Source organism: Chroicocephalus ridibundus, chromosome 1 (genome assembly GCF_963924245.1).
Source record: "Chroicocephalus ridibundus chromosome 1, bChrRid1.1, whole genome shotgun sequence".
Classification (NCBI taxonomy): domain Eukaryota; kingdom Metazoa; phylum Chordata; class Aves; order Charadriiformes; family Laridae; genus Chroicocephalus; species Chroicocephalus ridibundus.
In genome coordinates, this window is record NC_086284.1 from 45603523 (window position 1) to 45627960 (window position 24438).

Here is a 24438-nt window from a genome sequence, read left to right on the forward strand (position 1 = left end):
GTTCACTTCTGGGCTGTGAACGCACATTAACGGCTCATGTTCAGCTTTTCATCCACTAGTACTGCCAAGTCTTTCTCAGCAGGGCTGCTCACAACCCCTTCATTCCCCAAGCCTGTATGACACTGGGTGTTGCCCTGACCCATGTGCAGGACCTTGTGCTTGGCCTTATTGAACCTCATGATGTTCACACAGGCCTACTTCTTGAGCTTGTCCAGGTCCCTTTGGATGGCAATCCCATCCCTCCAGTGTGCCATCCACACCACTCAGCTTGGTATTGTCCGCAAACTTGCTGAGGGTGCACTTGATCCTACTGTCTGTGTCTTTAATGAAGATACTGAACAGTACTGGTCCCAATACGAACCCCTGAGGGACACAACTTGTCACTGATCCCCATCTGGACATCAAGCTGTTGCCAGCTACCCTCTGAATGCAACCATCCAACCAATTCCTCATCCACCAAACAGTCTACCCAGCAAATCCATATCTCTCCAATTTGGAGAGAAGGATGTTGTGGGGGACTGGGTCAAAGGCCTTACAAGAAGTCCAGACAGACGACATCCATAGCTTTTCCCTTGTCCAATGATATAGTAACTTCATCATAGGAGGCCACTAGGTTGGTCAGGCAGGACTTGACCTTGGTGAAGCCATGCTTGCTGTCTTGAATCACCTCCCTGTCCTCTATGTGCCTTAGCATAGCTTCAAGGAGGATCTGTTCCATGATCTTCCCAAGCACAGTGGTAAGGCTTACAGATCAGCAGTTTCCAGGATCTTCCTTCCTACCCTTTTTATAAATGGGTGCAATGTTTCCCTTTTTCCAGTCACTGGGGACTTCACCTGTCTGCCATGACTTTTCAAATATCATGGAGAGTGGCTTGTCAACTACATCAGCCAATTCCACTCCCGACTCTCGTCAGGTCCATAGTCTTCTGCATGTTCAGGCTACTTAGGTAGTTAAGAACCTGATCTTCTCTTACAGTGCAAGAGATTTTGCTCCCCCAGTACCCATTTTGCAGTCCATCCACTCAAGAGGTGTGGGAAGAGAAGTAGCCAGTGAAAACTGAGGCAAAAACGTTGCTTGTTACCAGTTTGCCAGTCTTGCTCATCAGGGGGAATACAATGGAGAAATTACAGTGGAAAAAAGGGCTATAACCTTCCAAAAAGTCCAGTTTGAAAAGTTTGGGACTACATTGCTTAAAGCACTACTAATACTTCAAGTATCCCAAAATAAAGGCTTTTGCATTTACCATATAATGATTTCTCATCCAAGGTCTCAAGGTAACTATAAAGACAGAAATATTATTTTAGTGAACTTTTGCAGAAAAAATGTAGTTTAAATTATTTGATATTACACAGAAATAAATGTGATTAAAAAGTTCTGTATCTAACTAAATAAAGGCAAGTCAGCTTCCATAAGCACCGCATACCTACAAATTGCTTATTAAGAATGGGATTAGAGTCCTTTGCTACACAAAATTGCTTCTATTTGTCTTGTGTGTTGAAAGAAAAAGAAGAGATTTCATAGAAAGTATGATATATGACTCTGTAATTAAAGATTCCGTCATAATGTATATATGCAAGTACTCCAAATTAAGGCTGCACATGCGGCATTGATTCTGGCATGTGAATATTTGATTCTGTACTATAATATTTTTGAGCATATTATTTTACATATAATTGTCTTTTCAAAAAAATCAGTGAGAAGAAATTCCCTATATTTATTCTCAGAAATACCTGAACTATCTTTTATTTACTTGTTTCTGGGGGAGAAAAAAAGGTGCATGAGACAGATACCTGGCTTGAAAGATATTATGACTAGCAGAATGTTTTAAAACATTAGTATATGAGAAAAAAAAACCCAACCAGCTAGATGAATTTGGGGTAATGTTAATTAAAAATGTGAATCAATGATTGAGAAATTTCACTTTGTTTCTTAAACATGAAAAATAATTTTTTCATATTTAATCTCTGAGTAGCTGTTGCCATTTTGAGATTAAAGTTGAAGACAGATGGCATTTAAACATCCTTTGGAGAAGCTTCTGTTTCTCCACTGATGACAGAGGAAGCCTGGACACCAAGCTTAAACTAGGCAACTAACATTATTGTGACCAAGTCACGCAAGCGAACTCTCACTCTTAATTTATATTCTGAATTTTAAAAAGTGAATATGAAATTTACACTGGTTTAAGTATGAATTCATGGATGACCTAATATTTTATTAGGAAAAACTTACTCATTACTGACAATTATGTTTGCAATGAAAACTGAAAATTAGGCTGTATGGATCTTTTTAATGCTAAATCATTTGTTTAAATATATTAGAAACACCAGTAAATTTTGCTGGTCTAATGTCGTATCATTTTCTACAGTGGTTTTCATCTCCAGATACACTATTCTAAAGCCGTTAATAAAAGCAGAACACAGAAAAGAATCATCATTGCTTTATAGTATAATAATAAGCTAAATTTACCATGTGAATTCTGCAACAGGATTGAAATTCTGTATAAATGATGCTGCATATTGTACACATTTTACATGGTTCTGTATTTGTAGATGGAAAGATAAATGTATGAAAAAAGGAAGTTTCTGCTTTGCCATTCTTAGACCAAACTGCCCCGTAGCACTTTCTTATATAATTATACCTTAGAAATATTTTAGCTGTAAATGAACCTTGCAACTCTTTCTTCAGTAAAAAGGAAACTGTTCTTTATTATCACCTTGATATAGGGGAAACAGTTAAAAGTATTGCATCTCAGGTAAACTAGTAACAATCTGAATTTAAACTTGGATGGTTTTTAATATGTAACATCTAAGAAGTTCTTTTCTCCGGTACCAGAAATACTGATACTTTATAAATCAATCCTTTATTCTCTGGAGGGCTAGTATCCTTATGTGGATTTATATGAATTTATATACTTCTGTACAGAAGTTTTTTATCTGACATATTAAATCATTCTTTAAACTAAATAAGATATTTAGTTTATTTAAGGCTACATAAGATACACGTGAGTGTCATATCTTCATGGTACTGGAAGCTTTACGATCAGAGCTTCAAAAGACTGTTTATACACTAAGAAAGGCTACAGAATCAACTGCATTGAGTTAATGCATTGACTATTGAGTTAATTTCCTTGCATCTTTCCCTTAGTAAACACACCAAAATGAACTATCTGCCTTACTGAACTGTAACATACTCCTGTGCTGCAACAAATTCTGCATATGTCCTGTGAGAAAAAAGCCTTTTAACCATTGCCTATGTTTTTGCTGACTATCTGCTTTATACTCAGGTAAGGAAGTTTCTATCCTCTCTGATACTATGGATTCCTTCTTTAGCAAAATCTCTCTAATGACACCCTAAACTCCAAAGTATTCCCTCTTTTGAGCTACCTGTCAAAGATAATTTGACCTTCCTCCCATGCAATTCCACTTTCCTAAGTTTTCTGTATTCATAACTAAAAAATGCAGCCTGCTTTTCTTTTGTGCCTTTTTAACAAGACATAAGGTATATCAAGCACTAACAAGGAAACAAATAGATTAGCATGTTACAGATATTTAGAATTAAAGCCAGGAAGACTGGTTAGATTATTAGTCTAATTTCTTGTATATAAAATATATTCTGCACATATAGTTCATCAATTGCCCTGGAACTAAGCATAATTTCTGCTTCACATGAATTTTAATCAAAAGCATTCAATCTTGAGATGACAATATCCAGAGATGTAGAATTCAGCACTTTTCTCTGCAACTATCACAGTTTATTCCAGTGTTTTTGCATTCTTCCTGATGGAAAAGTGTACCTTATTTCCAATCTGTCTAAAATGAATTGGCCCTTGCTAAGATTTCTCAAATAGGTTAAGGAGCTCTTTAGTTCACAGTAGTTTCTCCCTGTGGAGATACACTGTAATCAAGTACAGTGTCTTCTCTTCTTTTTAATACGCTGAAATAGCCCGAGCACTCTAACACATTCATTGCAAGACATTTTCTCTTGTCCTGTAATCCTGTGCGTCTCTTTCCTTCACACTCTCCAAATGTCAAGCGCTCTTTAAAAATGGTGACATAAGAACCACACAAAGTATTCCAAAATCCACTGTCACATCCACAGATAAGCCCCTTTCTTTTTTTTTTTTTTTTTTTTTTTTTTTTTTTTTTGCCACAGTACTACAGGGAAGGAGAAGAGGGTTCTTTATCTATTCTGGTATCGATCTTATGCAGCTAAAATGTCCAGATTGCACACATCACATCTTACTGAAATGTAAATGTATTAGCTCCATTATTTTTCCTTTTTCTAAGAAATCTCAATCCTCTTATTAAAGAAAGATGCTGGATAAGTCTTACATGATTTCACTTTAGTAAACCCCATGTGTTTGTACATGTAATGTATATATACATGTAGATATGTACACAAGTACAAATGCACATCAATATATGTATACGGTACGTGTATATATATATATACACAAAGACATATACATACACATGTATTACTAGCATATATTTTGAATTCTGTGTTTTACCTTCATCTTCATTGTGATAACCTTCCTTGGTCTACAGGTGAGTTTGTTTTTGAGGCAATTATTTTTTTTCTTTTTGTTAGAACCCCCTCTGCAAGCTATTTTCCTCTTCCTGTAAGTAGAAAATCCTGGTAGTTTTATATCTAAGTTTATTTTAAACCTTTGGTTTAACGATCTAAATCTCCTCAAGATCTCCTTAATCTGCTGGGTCCAGTTGACTAGTTTATTATAATAACTATTTTTTTTCCCTTCATTCTAAGTAAATTTGCTCATCATCACATGAATCAATTCTATCTTCAACAACCAGTGTTTCAATGATGCTCTCATATTATGAAGTCAAGAATTTACTTTGGCTTAGTAACTATTTGGTAAAGAAACCTGGTAGCTACCACATCCAGAAATGACTGGCCCCTACTTTTATTAGCAATATTTATTTCCTACATTTTGTGCATTAGTGAAGTTCAAATCTTTCATAATGACATCACCTAACAATCTTTCTCACTTTTACAACTTAACAGACAATGACATCCATTTAAAAATCTAATTCTGATAGTATCTAACAGACACTTTTCTCTATTTTAATATTCTTCCTTTTTCAGTTTATGAGAACCTTTTTTATATGTGCTATCCCTTATTATGACCTTGGCTGTCACTCCGTTCACCACTTTTACTTCTCATTTCCTTTCTTTAATGAGTAAGACATATCCTCTTACACCTGTGGAAGATGTGCACAGCAATCAAATTGTTGTTACCTGTATAAAATCTAGTTTCACACATGAACTAATAAAAGCTTTTCTAGTTAGCTGTTCTGTCTTAACATCAGTACATAAAAATTTACATAGCACCACAATTTGAGCTTGCGCATTACAGTTCCCTGTGTTCTAGCTTTCTTCTCTTGGTCCTTCTTAGCTACAGTTTCATTTCAAATTCAGACCCTTCCTTCTTCATCTTTCTGCTCTAGGCTATATAACTCACTTTTGGGCAAATTAAAAAATAAATAGTTTTTTACTGTTAAGTAATCAGTCCCAGCAGTTCTCCATAGTTGCTGTTCCTCATGATTATTTATTGCCCTGCCATTCTCATATAATCCATAGACTTTATCAGCAGTGATTTTAATTTTCTTCCAAATTACAGATGATGAAAACATTGACTAGAACCAAAACCAATATAATAATATCATAATACCATACAACAATTAGACGGACTTTCTCTCAAGGAATTTAGATCTCTATTGGCCTTAGAATCACTTAAAAATTTCATGGATGGAAATCGTCTTTCTATCGATACTCTGCTATCTGTCAAATCAGGTGAGAATGGAGACAAAACTTGTATGATGGGAAAAGGGTAGAGAGAAACAGCAGTTTGGCATAAAGGGTAAGCATAACATTTGTTTTCCTTAACTAGAACAAATCACTAACATCAACATGAGGTCAACTTTCATCAGGTATTAACCATAGTCAAGAGTACTTCAGTTTACTTTCAAGTTACTAGAGTCAGACTATGCAATTTATTAGAACTGGGTTTTGTTTTGTTTTGTTTTGTTTTTTAAATAAACTCTCTTTTGCGTGGTAGAGGATTTCAACATTGCACACATGCAAAATACTCCAGATGTACTCTGAGAATTACTATTAAGGAAAATAATTTATATAAAATAAATTATATAAACTGTCAAGATAAATTATATATATAAAATGCTAACTGAAATCTTTTTAGTACTTAAAGTCACAAAATTAGCCTCTAGAGTCATATTCTTTAGAGATTTTTTGGGGGGTTAAACAATAAACTAAGTATGTTCATATTTAAAATAATCCACCAGAGGGAGTTCTCTGAATAAAATAGAAATATTGACAACAAAAATGAACCCTTGGAATAAGAGTTTAAATATGCAACTGCCACAATTTACACTTTTTATTGAGCACTAAAATTTTTAGTCAAGCTTATGTCAAGAAAATGAGAGTTCAGTAACTATGGATTCAACTTTCAAATTTCACAATTCAAAGTTCAAATTTCCAGTGTTCCAAAACACTGGTATAGGGGAGAATGAAATGCAACTGTGTGATACTGACTCTAATCTTTGGTGGCATGAGTATTTTTGAGTAATTACTGAAGTAAATTAAATTTAACCATAAGAATGAACTGCCAGTCTTTTATTATGGGCACTGCAGTGTTACAGAATATGTACACTGCAGTGTACAGAATACAAATTCTGGTTTTAGCACCATCAGTGCTAAGTGGCAGATTTCCCAAACATTTTTGTATGACAGAAAAGCCCCAAGAAATATCCCCTCAGTTCTCTCTCTACATCTTGCTTTTGGTAATGTTTTCCTTATGGAAGACACTCAGATTACACCAATACCTTCAACACTGTAAAACATTGGCTAAACAGGTTAACACTAAGTATGATGTTAATACAGCACCACTTTGAACAAATAATAGAGGGGTTACAAATGAAGATAAAATATACAAAGAGATATGAAGGAATATATAATACACAAAAAAGCTGAAACTACAACAGAACGATCTAGAAGTACACCTTTGATTGTCAGCTGGTATAGACCAGCATAGCTTTAACAACGTTAATTAAATTATGTCAGTTTAAATTAGATAATTTTTTGCTACTCTAACTACTTTTTTACTAGTCAATGCAATAATGATCTCAAATTCAAGTAAGGCTATTTCCTTCTAAGAAGCAACTGATCCTTCTTCTTTTGAAACATGTTTTAAATTTCCGAAGTAATTCAGAAGCAGTCATCTTCAAACAGGCTTTTGGAAATGCAATTCTGAAAGATTAGAAATTATTTAAAGGAATCCCTCAAACAAAAAGGTTTTTTTTCTTCTTTCCTTCCTTCTTTTCTTTCCCTTTCATTTTTTGAGTCCCTCCTTTTATGCTATAGAACAGTTTCTCTTTACTGCTAGGCTGCAAGTCCACTGGGTGTCACAAAGTGGGGTCACATATAAAGGGGATCATAAAGTGATAAGACAAGCCTGATCATGAAGAAAGATAAAGAATCTTCAGACAAAATATTGGGGATTAGCTATAATTATTACTTGAAAAGTGTCTTCTTTACCTAGGGGAATACCAACTATCCCTAACTGACAGAATTTAACCATTCCCTAGAAAATGTAAACCCTTGCGACAGAAATAATTACTGCTTTAAACCCCTGTCAGCATGTACCATATTTTCAGAAAATTTGAGAAACATCTCTATGAGCATTTTAAGTGATGGGATTAACCAGTTTCTCACATGCATTTAGAAACTAACCATATTCTCGGTTGAACTGGTTTTGGCAGGGATAGAGTTAATTTTCTTCATAGTATGGGGCTATGTCTTGAACTTGTGCTGAAAACAGTGTTGATAATACACTGATGTTTTAGTTATTACTGAGCAGTGCTTACACAGCTTCAAGGCCTTTTCTGCTCCTCATACCGCCCACCAGTGTGTATGCTGGGGTTGCACAAAAAATTGTGACGGGATACAGCTGGGGCAACAGACCGAACAGACCAAAGGGATATCTCATGTTATATGACATCATGCTCAGCATATAAAGCTGGGGGAAGAAGGTAAAAGTGGGGGATGTTCAGAGTTACAGCATTTTGTCTTCCCAAGTAAATATTACGTGTGATGGAGCCCTGCTTTCCTGGAGATGGCCGAGTACCTACCCACTGATGAGAAGTAGTGAATGAATTCCTTGCTTTGCTTTGCATGGCTTTTGCTTTATCTACTAAACTGTCTTTACCTGAACCCATAAGTTCTCACTTTTAATATTCTGATTCTCTCTCCCATCCCACAGGGGGAAAGTGAGCGAGCAGCTGTGTGGGACTGTGCTGCTTACCAGAGTTAAACCACAACGGGTGAACATAGTCACAGTAGAATTAGAGGATTTTCATAAAAACAGACATATATCTGATAAAGTGTGTGGGACTTCAATAGAAAGATTTGAATTTTTTAGCATTTGATGGGATTAGGTCAAGTAATTTTAATTACTTATGTCTTGGTTTCATCTTCACTAAGTTGGAGATAAAAATACCCACTTGAATTTAGATGAACTTATTGGGATTTTTACTAAGTACTATTACGGGCATAAGGTAATAGAGTTCAGTTACGCAATAATTTAACACCTGCTTATAGTACTATTTTTTTTAAGTGTACAACTTGCAAACAGTGATAAATATCAATACTTATCCAGAAATCTCCAAATAAACCATCATTGCTATTGAGAGATATTTCAAAAATCCCACTGATTGATTACATTTGCAGTCTCAATGAAATTGACGGAAGCCATGAAAACATACCATAAAGAGCAGAAGAAAAGGAGAGGAGACAACGAATGAACAACATAACAGAACCGTGAAGCTAACACATGTTGTCATTTCTGGTAATCCTTATTGATTTCTCTGTATTTTCTGCCTTTCCAGCTTAATTTTTAAAATTTCAGTTACGTTTTCTCTGTGTAACACACAATTACTACACAAAATTATTAAAGTGTGTTACTACTTCAAGTAACCAAAAGGTGAAACACCCATACAGGATGTATGGAAAGACAGTAAAGAGTGGAAACCAAAAAGGAGGGAAGAAGGGAAGGAAAGAAGGAAAGCAAGCAGGAAAAAGAGAGGGCAGGAAGGCAGGAAGGAGAGAAGGAGGGAAGACAAAGGGACAGAGGGAAGGTGAAAATGAGGGAGAGGGAGAGGAAGGTATAGAGGAAGGAAGGGGGGAGGAAGGAGGAAGGAAAAGCAGAAGTAGTTCATAATACTGTGAAAGACAGAGGCAAAACCTGAAATTATGTAATTCAATAGATATAGCTACAATTCTTGGTCTCATGTATTTTATATGTTGATCATATAAAAATTATATGTTGATCTTATTGGTGCTGTATACATTCATTGTTTCCTTTTCAGAACAGGTTGCATGAAGAAAGCAGATCCAATGCAGCTGATGAGATTTTTAATAAAGATGTAATTGCACCTTTCTGATTTTTAAATAAAAGTACATGGTTCATAATATTTCAAAATACTTTTTTGTTTATATGGCCCTCTTTGTCAAAGGTATTTTCTATTACAACATATTTAACACCTTTAAGTCTAAACGATTTACAAAAATGTAACAGTTTCTACATGATATATTTCCACAAATTAAAAATGAGGAAAAAAAAAAAAAAGGATTTATTTCTGGTAAGGAACATTTCCAGTCAAAATAAGACAATATGGTATTTCTTAGTGCCAAGGAAAAAAGCATGGTGACAGTTGTCAAGGGGGAGGGGGCAGGGAGAAAGAGCACCAGACAGTGTGGTGCTGCAAAGTTCAATTTAATAACTGAACCAAAGCAGCAGATAAGCTGTGTCAGGAAAAACTTCACACTCCCACACATACAACCCACACACAGTTCTAGTTACTGAAGCTGTACCTAGATGAGACTTGGCACAGTGGAGCCTGGGGAAATGCAACACGTGCTCGAGCACTGTGTTGGATATCTGCACAATATTCCCCATCCCTTGCCCTTTTGGTCCCAGTCTGTTACTGGGGAGGTGTCACACAGACCACCAATAAAATCAGTCCATGACGATATCATGAACCATCTTTTCAGCACTTTCAGGTTTTTTTCTCCTCTTCCTTGCTGACCCATAGCCTGTACCAAGGCTTATCATACTATGTCTTTGTTTGCATTGTATTGTCAGCCATGGCTCATTATATTCAGTCACACAGCTCCTTATTAAGGCAAGGTTGTCATGCTCCCATGACAAAGTTAAAACTCTGAAAGTTTGCAACGCCACAAGAAATGTTCTAAATGTGAACAAAATAAAATATTTTTATGAACCAGCATTCACCACAGGCATTTTAAGGCTCAGGACGGAGTAACATGCCAATGAGATGGCAAGACCCAAATCTTGTCTATTAATAATGAAAATTTTTTTTATATAGATTGAGTAAGTGAAAACACACATCTTTCTGTTTCCCTGGCTCCAGTTAGGAAGAAATACTTACAGATGATGTTTTTTCCCAGTATCTCTGTGTTATGATTCTCTAACATCTGTCACTATTGTATTGAAGGGCACCTGTACATTGGCAGAACACTGTAAAGCTTCACTTTCCGATACTGCTTCAGGGAAGAGCAGAGCTAGCCTTTACTCTAAACTGTTCTCTTTTTTTTTTTTCCCCCAGTACTGAAAGCATCAAAAGAGGTATCATTCTTTGAGATTTTATTGTCTTTATTTTTGTATGACCACAAATTCTTCCCAATTTAGTCAACAGAGAAACAAGCTATCTGCCCTGCATTATACTGAAAACATTATTGCCAGACAAGATCAGAATGAGTACTCTATCACTCTCAAGTCTTCATTATTGTCACCAAAAATCAGCTCTCCCTCTTACCCTTGGAAGTGAGGAGCACCATCTCCGAATCAGTAACTGAAGACATCTTTTTACTTTAGAAAGACAAATCACACAGTTTCATCCTGACTGACAACAAATACTCCTTAGTATATGATCCTGTACTTAAGAGATAATCTTGTAAAGGGTATGTGATGTATATTAAAGCTTATTGAAAATCATATTAAAGCTAAATTGCAAGCTCTCAGGATGCACCATTTTAAGAATGAGAGTCACTGATGACTGGAAAAAGAAGAGCAATGACTAGAGACAAGAATCCTGGTGATGGGTTTCTACAAAGTACGATTTCTACTGGTCATATACTGTTCTTTTTAATGCCTAAGATTGACTTTTCTATTGTGTCTCACTCTTGTATCTTCCCTTCCTCTGTTTTTCCTACCGAAGCTCCCCATGTTAGTTCCAGTTCAATCATCCTGTCCAATGTTATTTCCTTGTCCCTTCCCACTAGCTATGTATTCTAGCTAGGCTACCTCCTCTTCTCTTTTATCTGAGAAGCCCACAGAAAGCCCTAGGGGATTTTCTTTCTACCCTAAAGGACCTGTTCTCAGTCCTAAAGTATTGGGAATAGCAGACACAAAATGCATTTCCAGGTTATGTCATGCTTTCTTGGTAGTCCTGAATTGAAACTTCAATACATACAGCATTTTCAGAGAATTTAGCCTTCAACTTCTAATTTTCTTCTATGCACACAATCTCAGTATTCTAGACGCTTTTTGTATTTAACCACTCATGGGTACCTTTTCATGAAAACAAAGAACATTTATCCCCAGAACTGGGACATATCCTTCAATCTTGCCAAAGACATGTATAAATGTCACGTATTAGATTTTACACTAGTTTGCAGATTCAAAGGCTTTGAATTTACAGCTACAAAATTCAGCTGTCTTAATTCCCATCTTCACTGTTTTCCATGAATGACAAGAAAATCCCCCAGAAATCACTGTCTTTGAAGTGCTTTTCTAGTGTGATAGTTGCAGTTATGTATGTGCTAATACAGACTTATGCTAACTGATTTTAGGCACCCATCAATGCTTTTTAGGTTAAGAGTCTTCTTGCCCTGAGCTACCTCTATGGACAGTAATTTATTTATGCCTACAGTTCAGTGAGGTGAATCAGGTTTTATAAATTGATGTATTCTTCACTTGAGAGATTGAGATGTAAATCTGCTGACCTGACAGGCAAACCATCACCAGACCCACTGAAGAAAGAAGAGATCTATCAGAGTGCCCTTAATATGAAATTATATATCTGCTAGCACTCTGAAGCATAGTAAGTATTGGTTCAATGGGATACTAACCCTGCTGTTGAATATTCAGGTTTCTGGAACTAGAATAAACTTGAAAAACAAATTAAAACCATAGGAATTGTTGAGTCCTGTGTATAATGTAAAAAGATCATTCAGATGAGTGTGCTACTTTTCGTAGCAGCACTCTCTAGGAATAATACAGCATTCTGCCATACTAACCTTTTTTAATGTGGCATTTAGGCAGTAAAATGGAAGTTCCTGATGACAAAGCTGCCATCAAATTGTGATTAATGCACTACAGACTATTTGCTTAACTATTTTCCTGTAGATTTCACAGCATTTTACTACCAGCAGTTGTCTTCTTTATTTCCTATTAATTATCTTGTTGTCCATATGCTAGTTCTTGAAATGCTCTTACTTTCCTGTTCTCCTACTGTGTCTTGATGGAGTGGCAGTGTAACATGCCATGTCACAGCTGTATTAAGGAGAACTTATAAAAAAGCAGCACACTGTGCTAAGTGCTGATTATTACTTTCAAACAAGCATCTTAAAAATATCAGAAGTGTGAAAAGTGATCATGGAGCACAATTTCTTCTCAAAGAAGAAAGGAAGAAAAAAGAAATTGGAAGCAAGAATCATAATAATAGTCATAATAAAAGTTTGAAGTCATGAATTAAAAAAAAAAAAGAAAAAATGTAATATTTTAAGAAATATTTTCTCTCTATCAAGAGAAATAAACTAGTCTAAGCTTAGTTTTGTATATAAAGATCAGATTTTGTGTTTTGGTTGAAAGTAAGATCATCACAAGCCTTTTGGGACTCTCATCTGTGTTTACACTGCTTCAGTCTTTTTCACTTCTGTGTATTGCTAATGTGGCTTTAAAGTGGGAAAATGGAGAAAATTCTAAACCTCAAAAAATATACTTCTAGGTAAGGCATAAGTGAGTTCCAAAATGTTTTTCTTTTTCATCTCTGCATCCCTGTTTTCATTATTTATTTCAATTATTCTGGTTTCTTTAGAATACTTTCAATTTTATTTTACTAGTCCAAAGGATGTTAGAGAGAGAAAGTAGCTTTAAAAAATCCAAACAATTGGAGTGTCAAAATAACAACTTTAACAGTCAGAATTTAACTAGAAAAGTGAAGGGATCCCCTTTATTTAATTATCATCCTGTGTAGACCTAAGAAGTAGAGACATAATTAAACTTTATACTTCTATCTATTGTATTTAAAATTAATTCCTTTGAAAGGAAAATATATATGCAATTTGATTATAGGAAGCCATACTTTTCCATGCCCATATGCCAAAATGTACAAGATGCATAACTTTTTTTTTTCTATGGACACCTTGCCATGTGTAAGAGAAGAACGAGAATTACTAATTTAGAAAAAGTCACAGACTCTCAATGATCAGTGACATTTCTGAAAGGTTTTGACACAGCATCTTCTGATTTCTGTTGTCAGTGGAGCAGGAATAAATAGTGAGTTGTATATGTGTATAACTATGTAATTTTTAAAGAATATGTGTAACTTTTTACAGTACATGATCTTTTTAATACTGAATATTCCAAATCTGTGATTAGAATCCACAAGGTAAAAAGCATAAACCAGAACAATTAAAGTTTTCTATAGTTTGGTTCCAATCCTCTATCCCCTTGAAAAATACATTTAATGCATTAGTATGTCCATTTTACTCAAAGGTATATGAGGATGGAGTCATTTTATTTTCCAATTAAATTACACTGATTTTTTTTCCCCAGCATGTCCCAAGATAATTTCTTGCACATACTTAATTTACATTAAACTTAAATCAAAAATCTCAAAAATGTAAACAGTTTTTAGAACACCAATTCCCTTTTAAAAGTGCATGCAATGTGCATTAAAACCAATGTTCTCATTACACTCCAGTAGATGCAACATTTCCAGTTGAGTAAGCAATAAATTGTTCCAAGTTAAAAACCAAATAAATACTGCTAGGGATGGAAATGTCATATTTTAAGTGTCCTGGTTTTTTCTTAAAGTATTTTCCTCAAAGCTATTACTTTTTTTTTTTCTCCAAGTGTTAAAAACATTATATTTTGCATTTTTAGACAAATAAGTGTGCAGCAATATGAGTAACAATGTCACTTTCCAGTGTGTGATGTAGTCTCTTCCATAGTCACTTGAGTACTGTAATCTACCAAAATATCCTCTGGTGGCTGGACAAACGTTTAAATAGGGCTCTTGAAGAAGCAACAATAAAACACAAACTAAAACAAATGAAAAAAAGTTCTGTTGTTGTCTGGAGTCGCTCTTGTTTTCTATGGACACTATCTATCCTAAGAAAAAACATTTTATAGATCATCCATTAACTGTAGGATGCCAAAAAATCTGAACACAGCCTTCACAGATCTTCTTGCAGATTTATATTTGCTATTCACAGTGCAAGTAGGACATTTTGTACAATAATATATTTTGGAAATGTATGCCTGACAGAGCATAAGAAGCAGAAAAATTGCAGAATGCTTTAACATTTCAGTGTGTTACTACTAACTTGTTGCTAACATGTTACCAATAGCCTGTTGCTAATAAAAGTCAATTAAATGTTAGCTCTGGCAATCCCATCTGTTGCACATTGCTTAAAAAATAAAGTTAATAAAATATAAAATATCTGAACTTTTCTTCATATTGTCCCTGGATACACAGCTCATATCTAAGACCACTGAAAATGTACAAGAAATACATTTAATAGCCTCATAGAATGATTTTTGTTTAAAGTGACATCCGGAGGTCATCTAGTCAAACTCCCTGCTCAGCACATGTCTAACTAGTTCAGGTTATTCAGCAACATTTTCAGTCAAGTCTCGAATACTTCCAAGGACATATGTCAAAAACTCTACTGGTTGATGCTTTTCTAGTATTTGACTACCCCCATGGTTTTTAAAAGAAAAAAGAAAAAAGGAAAAAGAAAAAAGAAAGAAGGAAAAAGAAAAAAGAAAGAAGGAAAAAGGAAAAAGAAAAAATCCCGATATCCAGTCGGGATTTCCTATGTTCCAATTTGTCTGTTGTCTATCACTCTCCACCCCCAACAACAGCCTGGCACCATCTTCTCTGTATCTTCCAATCAGTTAGATGCAGAGAGCAGTAAGGTCTCCCTTAGCCCTTTCTTACCTAAATTCAAAAGGTCCAGCTCCCCCAGACTTTCCTCATATGCCGTGTGCTCCAGCATTCAGCCACCTTGCTGACCTCCGCTGGACTCAGTCCAGTATATCCATGTCTTTTTTGTACTGACAATCCCAAAAGTAGACACAGCACTTCATATGCGGTCCCATGGGTACCAAACAGGGAAGCATCACCTTCTTACACTTGCTTACTCTCACTATTATGTCCCAGGATGTTGTTGGCTTTCTCTTCTGCCAGGGTACATTGCTGGCTTATGTTCAACTTGGTGTCCATCAGAATCCCCAGGTCCTTTTCTGCAAAGCTGCTTCCTAGTTATTTGCTCTCCAGCCTGTACTGGTGCATGGGGTTATTTGTCCCCGGATTGCAGAACCTTGCATTTCCCTTTGTTGAACTTTGTGACTTCCTGAAAACCCATGCCCATGTCTAGCCTGCCCTCTAAATAGCAGCCCTGTCCTTAAACATATTGATCATCTCCCCCTGCCAGTTTGGTGATATCTGCAAACTTGATGTGAAAGAACTACGTCCTATCATCTATATCAGTAGTAAAGTTGTTAAACGGTATTGGACCCAGAAGTGATCCCCAAGGAATATCACAACTTACTGATCACCAGCTGGACTTTTCATTACGCATCACAACTCCTTGAGCCTGTTTGTCCAGTCAGCTTTCCACCCATCTTATTGGCTATTTATCCATATGTCCCCAGTGTGGTGATAAGGAGGCCAAAGTGGCCAAAACAAAGTATGATATGGAGTTAACAAAGCTGTTATCTGGTAAGTATCTATTGTCCAGTATCTGGTCAGCTATTTTAAATAGCAGAAAGCCAACTGATGGCTCTCTTTATAAATCATTTTAAACAGCATATGATAAAGAACTGTTAAATTACAGTACTAGAGAGTTTGCTTGCCTCACTCATTATCTGACCTTATTTAAAGCCATATTAACACTGAAATAAAACTTTGATGTCTCAACGTACAACCAAAACTCATTAATGACTGTCATCACCATCTATCAATATCTCAATCATATTTTTCTAAATTTCATATGGAGTATTTTTAAAACATTTCAATATGCTACGGGTTGAGCTGTTGTAAATGGAACTGGATAGGAAAGGTTTTATGTATCACTCCTTCCTCACTCCACTCCACCAAGTTTTAACCATGAAATTCTGTGGCTTAGAGAATAAACATAACTAATAACATGGTCACTGAAGCTCTTCACCATAAAAGATCATTAAAAAATTTGCATAAGGCACACAATTCACATAAATGAAATGGTTGCTCCATCTGCAGAATAATCAGAATTCTCAGTAAGTTAAAGGGTCTATATAGAGTCAGTACATGTCACTGAGAGTACTTACGGGCTTATAATTAAGTTTGAATAATGTTTTGCAGTGCTGGGACTAATGACCCTTGCAGTCTGAAGCACAGAACTGCATCTATGAGAGACTAAACACCTTCTACCAGTTCATTCAAAGGCACCTGCAAACATTCTGCATCTCCCAGGCTTGGAATTGTAACATATGTTAAGAGTCCTTTATACTGCTAACATTTTGACTGGGTTACAGACACATCAATCCCTTTACTCATATAGGTTCTTCTGGTCATGGAAATTTTACTTATGGCCATCCTCCTACTCAGTGTGTCAAAGTAAGTTGAAGATTTTCCAAGTTTACTTTTAGCAATTCTTTCTGGGATATGGTGAAATAAAAATGCGGGAAAAGCTCTATCATCTCAATAGTCAAACTGCAGTTTCAAGATGCAAAATGATCACTGAGCTTTAAGAGAAGTTTCCAGAGACGTAAAGCACTGACAGATTGAATAGTTGTATCTATGAGGCGTTTAAATTTTCCACTTGAAACAATCAGGCTATAGTCTAATGGCACAATATTGAGATGAAGAAACTGGTAACATTACTTGGAATGTCACTCTAAATTTCTAAGCATTATCTATATGTTATAACACAGGCAGAACCATGTTCTTCACTGGGAGAGAGAAAGTAAACTACAGTTGTATTCAAAATCTTCACCAAGTATGAATAATTTTTTAAAAAAATTCCTATGCTTTAAAATCAAACTGCAATTAGCTTTTTAAGGAAACGTATGACATACTTTTCCTCTCTCAATATTTACTAATGTAGAAAAGTAGTTGTTATGAGAAAGGCTACTGGTACATCAAGGCCAGAGAGTTCATTAAACTAGCGTGGTCTATTACAAACTTTCAGCAATAAACATATAATGGTTAAAAATAAAGTATATCATAAAAAGTCATATATTCTAAAAAGAATTGCATCCCAACAAGGTTGCCATCACAATTTTGAATTAGACTTTATTCTGTTTTATGAAGAGACAGATAAGACCATACACTATGACTCTAATTTCTGACAAGTATGACAAGCTGATAAAATGCTGACTACAGAGGTTAGCTTCCATGATAACTACAAGAATAAAGAACTGTCATTGAATATGCATGTTAGAAGAATACATTTGCTTTGGCTTATTGATATTTTCCATTCTGATGCTTTTGTTTTTTTAAAAAGACATCACATATGAATTTCACTGTATCATCATATAACTGAAAATGAATTAGGAATTTAAAGTTTTCAGGCATATGGCTTTGCAGATTGAAAATTTACAAAAATTGACAAGCTAGTAAGAACCCAGATGGTAATTAAGAAGTATAGAAGTCTTAAATCAAGAGAGACAAGGATATTTGTGCTGCCATTTAAATTAGCAGATTCATTAAAAAAAAAAAAAAAAAACAGAAAAAAAAAAACAAACCACAAAACCCCAAACCAAACAAAGACAAAAAAGCCCCACACTATAAACAGCGGCAGGGAAATTTCATACCTCAGAAATAAAACAACCCACATTAAATCTGATATACCTAAAAAAGAAACCAATGAGACTTTCCAATTTTTATCTTATTTTTAACTTCTTGCTTCTAATGCTTCAATTTAAAATGTTGCTATGCAAGTTGCCTTTATAAGAAGTACAGGGAATGCAAACATAGAAAATCACAACTTTCATTGTTCACTAACTTTTTATGAAGTCTACCTTCCTCTCTTCCCCCATCAACCTCACAAATTCCTATTTGGCAAGTGTATTTTCTAAAGATTTTTCAAATGTTCTCCGGTTTTCCTTCACTGTTTTCTTATCTTTGTTTCTTCGCTGCCTTCCCTCTTCCCTACACACATTTTCTTTTCCTCGCTTAGATTTTATATTTTGAAAGAACAATTTGGTATTTGACACTGAAGACTAAATTTCTTGATAAATACCAGGGATATTATACCTCTGTCACGGAAAGGGATATATAATTGTACAGTTAATGAATTTTACTTCCATTAGGAGCTTTCTCCATGCTCAGCAATGACTCTGCATTTTGAAAAACATTTGTCACATTTGAATTAAGTCTGGACATACCAGTTTCAACTATGCTAATAAAAATTTGTATTCATGGCTTCCACAGACTTCATGGTTAAGGGAAACTGAAGTTATCTAACGTGACAGAAAACATGTGTTGGAAATGACATATCTCCTTAAGTCAACAGGATTCTTAAATTCACTGGTCTGCTCTTTATCCGTTATTTCTTCATCAATATAAAGACATTTCCAAGTTCAAATGTCTTGTCTTCATAACACATTATGTGAAAGATCAAAGCAAGCTGATTTATATATATATATATAATTTTTATTATTTTAAATGAAAAACAGTGCAATTTAGAACTTGTAAAATACCGAGTCTGACACTACACAAGAAAACTGCTTTTGAAACAAAGAAGATTAAAACATTTATGGAGATGCAATGAAGTGAACCATTTTCATGAAAATATATTGATTTTCATTGAAACGTGGTAGTGAAGACAACTGAATGACTTTCTAATTAAAACTACTTGATGGAGGAAAGCTGGAAAACATTTGCCAGGTTCAGTGTAGTCAGGGAGTTATCCTAAGGTTCCAGCACTTTAAATGAATACTGAGTACCTCAACTAAGGGCTACACAAAATACTTATTGATTGGCATATACAAAAAAACAAGACTAATTTTGTGGCATATACAAAAAAATCAAAACTAATTTTGGTTTTTTGTTTGGTTTTTCTTAGGAATCAATTAATATTTAATTTAATCTATGCAATTTTTTGCTTAGATGCAAAACAAGCAAAATTACATCATATCTCAAAATTCTGTCATATCTCAAAATTATTACACATTCTATAGTATATGCCATGTCTATCAATCTTTTTTTGCAAGTTTATTTGAAAAACTTTGTCTTGTTCCCTATTCCCACAACCAGTGTAGAATTATTGGGTTTTTTTAGGTTTCTTATCTCAAAAAACTTTATGGTGCAGCACTATTATTTCTGATCAGGCCTAGCTGTATTCCTCCGTAGCATTATGGTTAGTAGAATAAAAATTATTATTTTTGGTTTTGATAATTCTTGGCTACGGTATTTAAGAGATATACAATGGGGTCAAAAATAATTTATTGTGCTTAATGTAGAGTAGATATTTTTGCAGATGCAAAGAACAAGATGAAAGGCGTATAATTTCAGTCATTACCCTCACTTTTTCCTTACTTTGGGGACACGTGTATCTACTCCATTTAGCATTTAGCTTTGTTATTTGTAGTCTGTTAAAAAATGTTATCAATCGTGATTAGCATTATAGAACTTTTTGTTCAGATAGTCAGCTATAATTCTCTATTCACTGAACTGATATATTATTAAAATACTCTGGCACTATAGCGCTAAATATCCAGGAAGAAACTCGGTTATTTCTAAAGATTTGAAAAAGTGGAGAAGGAAAACATATTATTTCACTCTTCAAAAGCCATTAGAGTTCTCAAATGCTGTCAAAGCTTCCCCCTCCCCCACAAGCTTTCTCCCAATAAGTGCTTTTCATATATCAGAGAGATTAATTTTCTAACAATTCAACTATTTATACGATAAATAATTTAAGTAAATATTTAAGACAATTAGCCACGGAAAATGCAGTTCAGCTGCTTTAGGTTTCACATTTTCATGGAGAAAAGTTATTTTTCTTTAGACACCGGAAACACACAAACTTTGAAAGCTGCATTCACTAATCCTTTATTCGGCATTCATATCAGAAACATCCTAAGTTATTTATTTTCTCTAGCTTTCAAAGCATGATAAATTTTTACAAGCAAATGACCACAAAATATGCCAGATTTATGGGAATACTATTGTTTCCTATTCACAACAAATGAACTTTTCTAATGACACCTTGGAAGAGGATTCACAGAGCCAGAATTTGAGATACATCACTTACAGGTCTTAAAGAAAGCACGCTGAAAAGTTTTAAAGAAAGGGCCTTGAAGTTCTCTTGAAAGCATGAGGGATTTTTAAAAACAAGGATTTCCCCATCCTTTTTTTAAAGAAGGCTTCACCTCAAATCCTCTGCATAAGACAGGAGGAGTTCATCAACAAACCCCCTTGCCTTACTTTATGGTTGCTCTCATCACAGTTCATACTAATTCCCTGGACTATGAAGGAAAAAGTAGTGTTTTCCATTGCCTCAGAGACTATGCATCTGCTCTTTGCTCTGCTCATCACTTTCCTACCCTTTCTTCACATTACAAGTTTCTGTTTGCTGTTCCTCTATCCCACCCTCCAGGGTATCTTCCCTGCACTGAAGAAGTTTTTCCTGGTTATGCATGCATGTAGAAGAAATAATCACTTTTCCCTTATGTAGATTCTCTCAGATAGAGAGTGTTGTAGTAAAGACAGGTTATAGGCACCCCTCCCCCACTCACAGCTGGTCATCCACACCTTTTAACACAAAACAGTAAATCAAATATATGTGGGATGCCTCACATCTAAATGCAATAACACAATACCTATTAAAATATCATGCATTATGAAGCTTAACTTTTAGGATTGTGTTTTCACTGGGCTGGAAGTTTAACCACATACGGAAAAATTGTAATTGCAAACATAATAGATGTGATTATTTGTCTGTCTTGCAAAGAGAGAGTGTGACTATCATGCATGCTTGTACATGTAGCTACATCAAGAGCTTGCTTATTAATTATAATTGACTTCCTTTTTGATCTACCATCTTTTGTTGGTGATTTGCCCGTTACACATAATTCAGACTTTAGACCTCAGCATTAAAAACAAAAATAGGTCATATAATATACCTAATTAAATCTTAGAAATAGGCACAGATCTTTGTGCACTTTGTGATACATCAGACATGTATCAGTCACAAGTCTTCAAATGTACTATAATGAGTAATTTCATTCACCTCAAAAACTATTTCAATACATTGTTTTAAAGAATCATGAGATTTTTTTTAAAATCAAGGTTTTCCTTTATTAGTTTTTTTTCATTGTTCACGATATTGTTTTTCACTCAAAAAAGTGAAAATATCAAAGTAATACATAAATCTAAAAAATACATCCATAAAAGGTTGATTTTTTTCAACCCATACCTGTTTAATTCTAATTCAATCTCAGCAGATGATTTCTGCTCTGACAGCTTATTTCTCTCCACTAACAAATGAAGGTTAAACTGACTAGTTTGGACCTGGAAAACTACAGTTTAGACGTCTAAATGCAGAGAAAATTAAAACCAGCCACAGAAATAGCTCCATAAGTGTAAAATGGTTATAACTAGCTGAGCTATAGTGGTAAGAAAAATACAGTCAAACCTGTGAATTACAAAATGGTATTAGTTTCAGAAAAGCATAAATAAATAAAGGACATAACTGATGGACAAGCAAAGCAGATTCATTGAAACATGGTCTATTACTTCAGCAATAATTTCAGTATGGATCTTAAGGGACCATTATTTCTCAGAAATTATATGTAATCTACTCTTTATGCAAGTTTAATTTAATGAGCCAGATGTGTTTAATTTTCTCAAACTAAGAAGAATCAAATGGCTACCAATATGATTTAGTTTCTGAATAAGTAGCATATTTTTGCTTCACTGATTCTGATTTTTAATATTAATGCCATACCTGTTCTGTAAGATGTAACTGGAAAAAATTAAACAGATAAAATTCTTTATGTCTTCAACTTCTGAACTTAATCTACTTCATCAATGAATAAAAGGAGGGATAATTCTTGACCAAAAAAACCAAACCAAAACAAAACCACAAAACTAAAACTTCCCTTGATATTGTTCCCATGCAGAACAATGACAATTACAAAGCTTCCCTAAAGCTAAACAAAAAGGAACAGTGATTAAAAAGCAATCTAAGGACTAAAAGATACTTTTTACTATTATCACCTGTATGTGAACATGTATCTAATTAAGGCATATACTGTTCTAATTCAGCAGACAGTGCTTTCATCATAGCAGGCCAATTCTCCTAATTTCACTGAAGTTAAGAGGAATTACCACTCCTACGGTTTCAAAAGGGCAATTTACGAAATAAAGTTCCATCCAAATACAGAATGATTTCAAGCCAAAAACTAACAAGATATTTTTACTTACAGAAAATATAGATGATTCACAAGATCATAATTAAAATGTTGTAAAACTGCCTTACCATGGTGTAGTTGTGAGCCACCTTCATAAGCTCTGTGCATCCTTGCGCATCTGCAAATGCTCGTATTCCCAAACAGTTGGATGGGTGCAAAAGCTTCATTAGAAAATGGCAGCAAACCTCTACGACTTGTGGGAGCTGGAGGAGGCAGGCAGCTGCTAGAAGATTTTCAATGGTGTCTTCTTTCAATTCCAGGCAGCCTAAAAAAAGGATTGATAACACAAACTTATTTACTTGGTATTTACAAAATATGCAGTATCAAAAGATTTTTTATAAATAACCCTAGCTCTATATAAATAACTTTACAGAAAAAGTGAAGAGAAGGAGGATTAGTCTCTCTGACTGGACAGTGACCTGAACATTACAGTATTAGAAACATTTCTTTTTAAACTACTATTAATTCAACTATATAGGGATGCAAAGAGAGACTGTGAAGTGTGGAAAGGAAGAGAAGACTTAGGAATACTGGTTTTGTTTCTATAATGAGACTAAAAGCTGAGTAAGTATCTGGATAGCAGCTGAGCTGTGATTTTTACTTTTTTTTTTTTTGTGCATTGAAATTGTTGATAAAACTTACATTGGCTTCAGCGGTACAGAGCAAAACTCACAGCCATTTACCTCCCTGCAAAGAATGAAATAAACGCCTAACACAGTATGACTAAAACAATAAAAATATCTTCAAAATAGGGCGTAAAATATTGGAACTTCATGTTGGTTATTTGTAATGTGACTTTGGGATTAATGATGGCAGACCTCAGCACACAGGTCTTTTAAAAGACTTTATATTAGCTAAAAGAACATATATGGATGCATAATATTTATCTTCCACTAATTAATACTTATACTGCACTTAATTTTGCAATTTCACAAGTCATTATCTTTATCTTGCAGACTGATACACTTTTTAATAAATAAAAGGTAAAATAGAATAAAATAAACTTAAAAAATAATTTATTTTAGTGAGGAATAAGTGTCATTCTTGTCATCATGCACCTACTCAACCATCATTTTTAAATTAATTTTTTTACACTAGTATCTCTTAGAAATCTGTTACATAGTTAACTTCTGGAACTATAAATTAGAGATCACAAGGATGTCTTGGAGAACTGGAAAAAACAGGAAATTAAAATGTCCAAAAGTAGTATAAACGGCAAGAAACTAACACTTCATTTCAAACTATAAGAGGATTAAGTGTATATTGATCTTTCTGTTCAAAGTAATATAGTTCAACAGTTAGATAAACTCACTCTTTTCCCCACATGATTTTTTGTATTTGTTGTCACATAAAGAGAAATCTACAAATCTTAATAGTTCTATCACATGGCACTGAGGAGTTCTGAAATCCTCAGCTTTCACAACAGAATAAAATTGAAAAGAAAAGCTGCTTTATATTGCAATACCAAACCCAAAATACAATAACCATAACCCTGAAGATCTGACCTTTTCTCCTTCTTTCACTATATCCGGAGCTTTTAATATAAGATGGAAACTGAGAAGTTATACTTTACTAGATTTGGTTATAACACATCCTTTTGAAAAGGTCAGAGCATCAGATCAAGTACATAGCGTAATTTCAGTGGTTTTCCTCTGCTTATTTTTAAGCTTCTATTAATGTCACATGAGTT

General features: G+C 34.6%; 1 protein-coding gene across 1 annotated transcript in view; it reads right to left on the reverse strand.

The window, feature by feature from the left end:
- The window catches only part of KLHL1 (kelch like family member 1), a 240794-nt gene that overhangs the window by 122734 nt on the left and 93622 nt on the right, over nt 1-24438 (reverse strand). The window contains exon 4 of the mRNA XM_063335376.1: nt 22817-23013. Within this exon, the coding sequence (XP_063191446.1) occupies nt 22817-23013 (197 nt within the window). The remainder of the gene's footprint in view (nt 1-22816; nt 23014-24438) is intronic.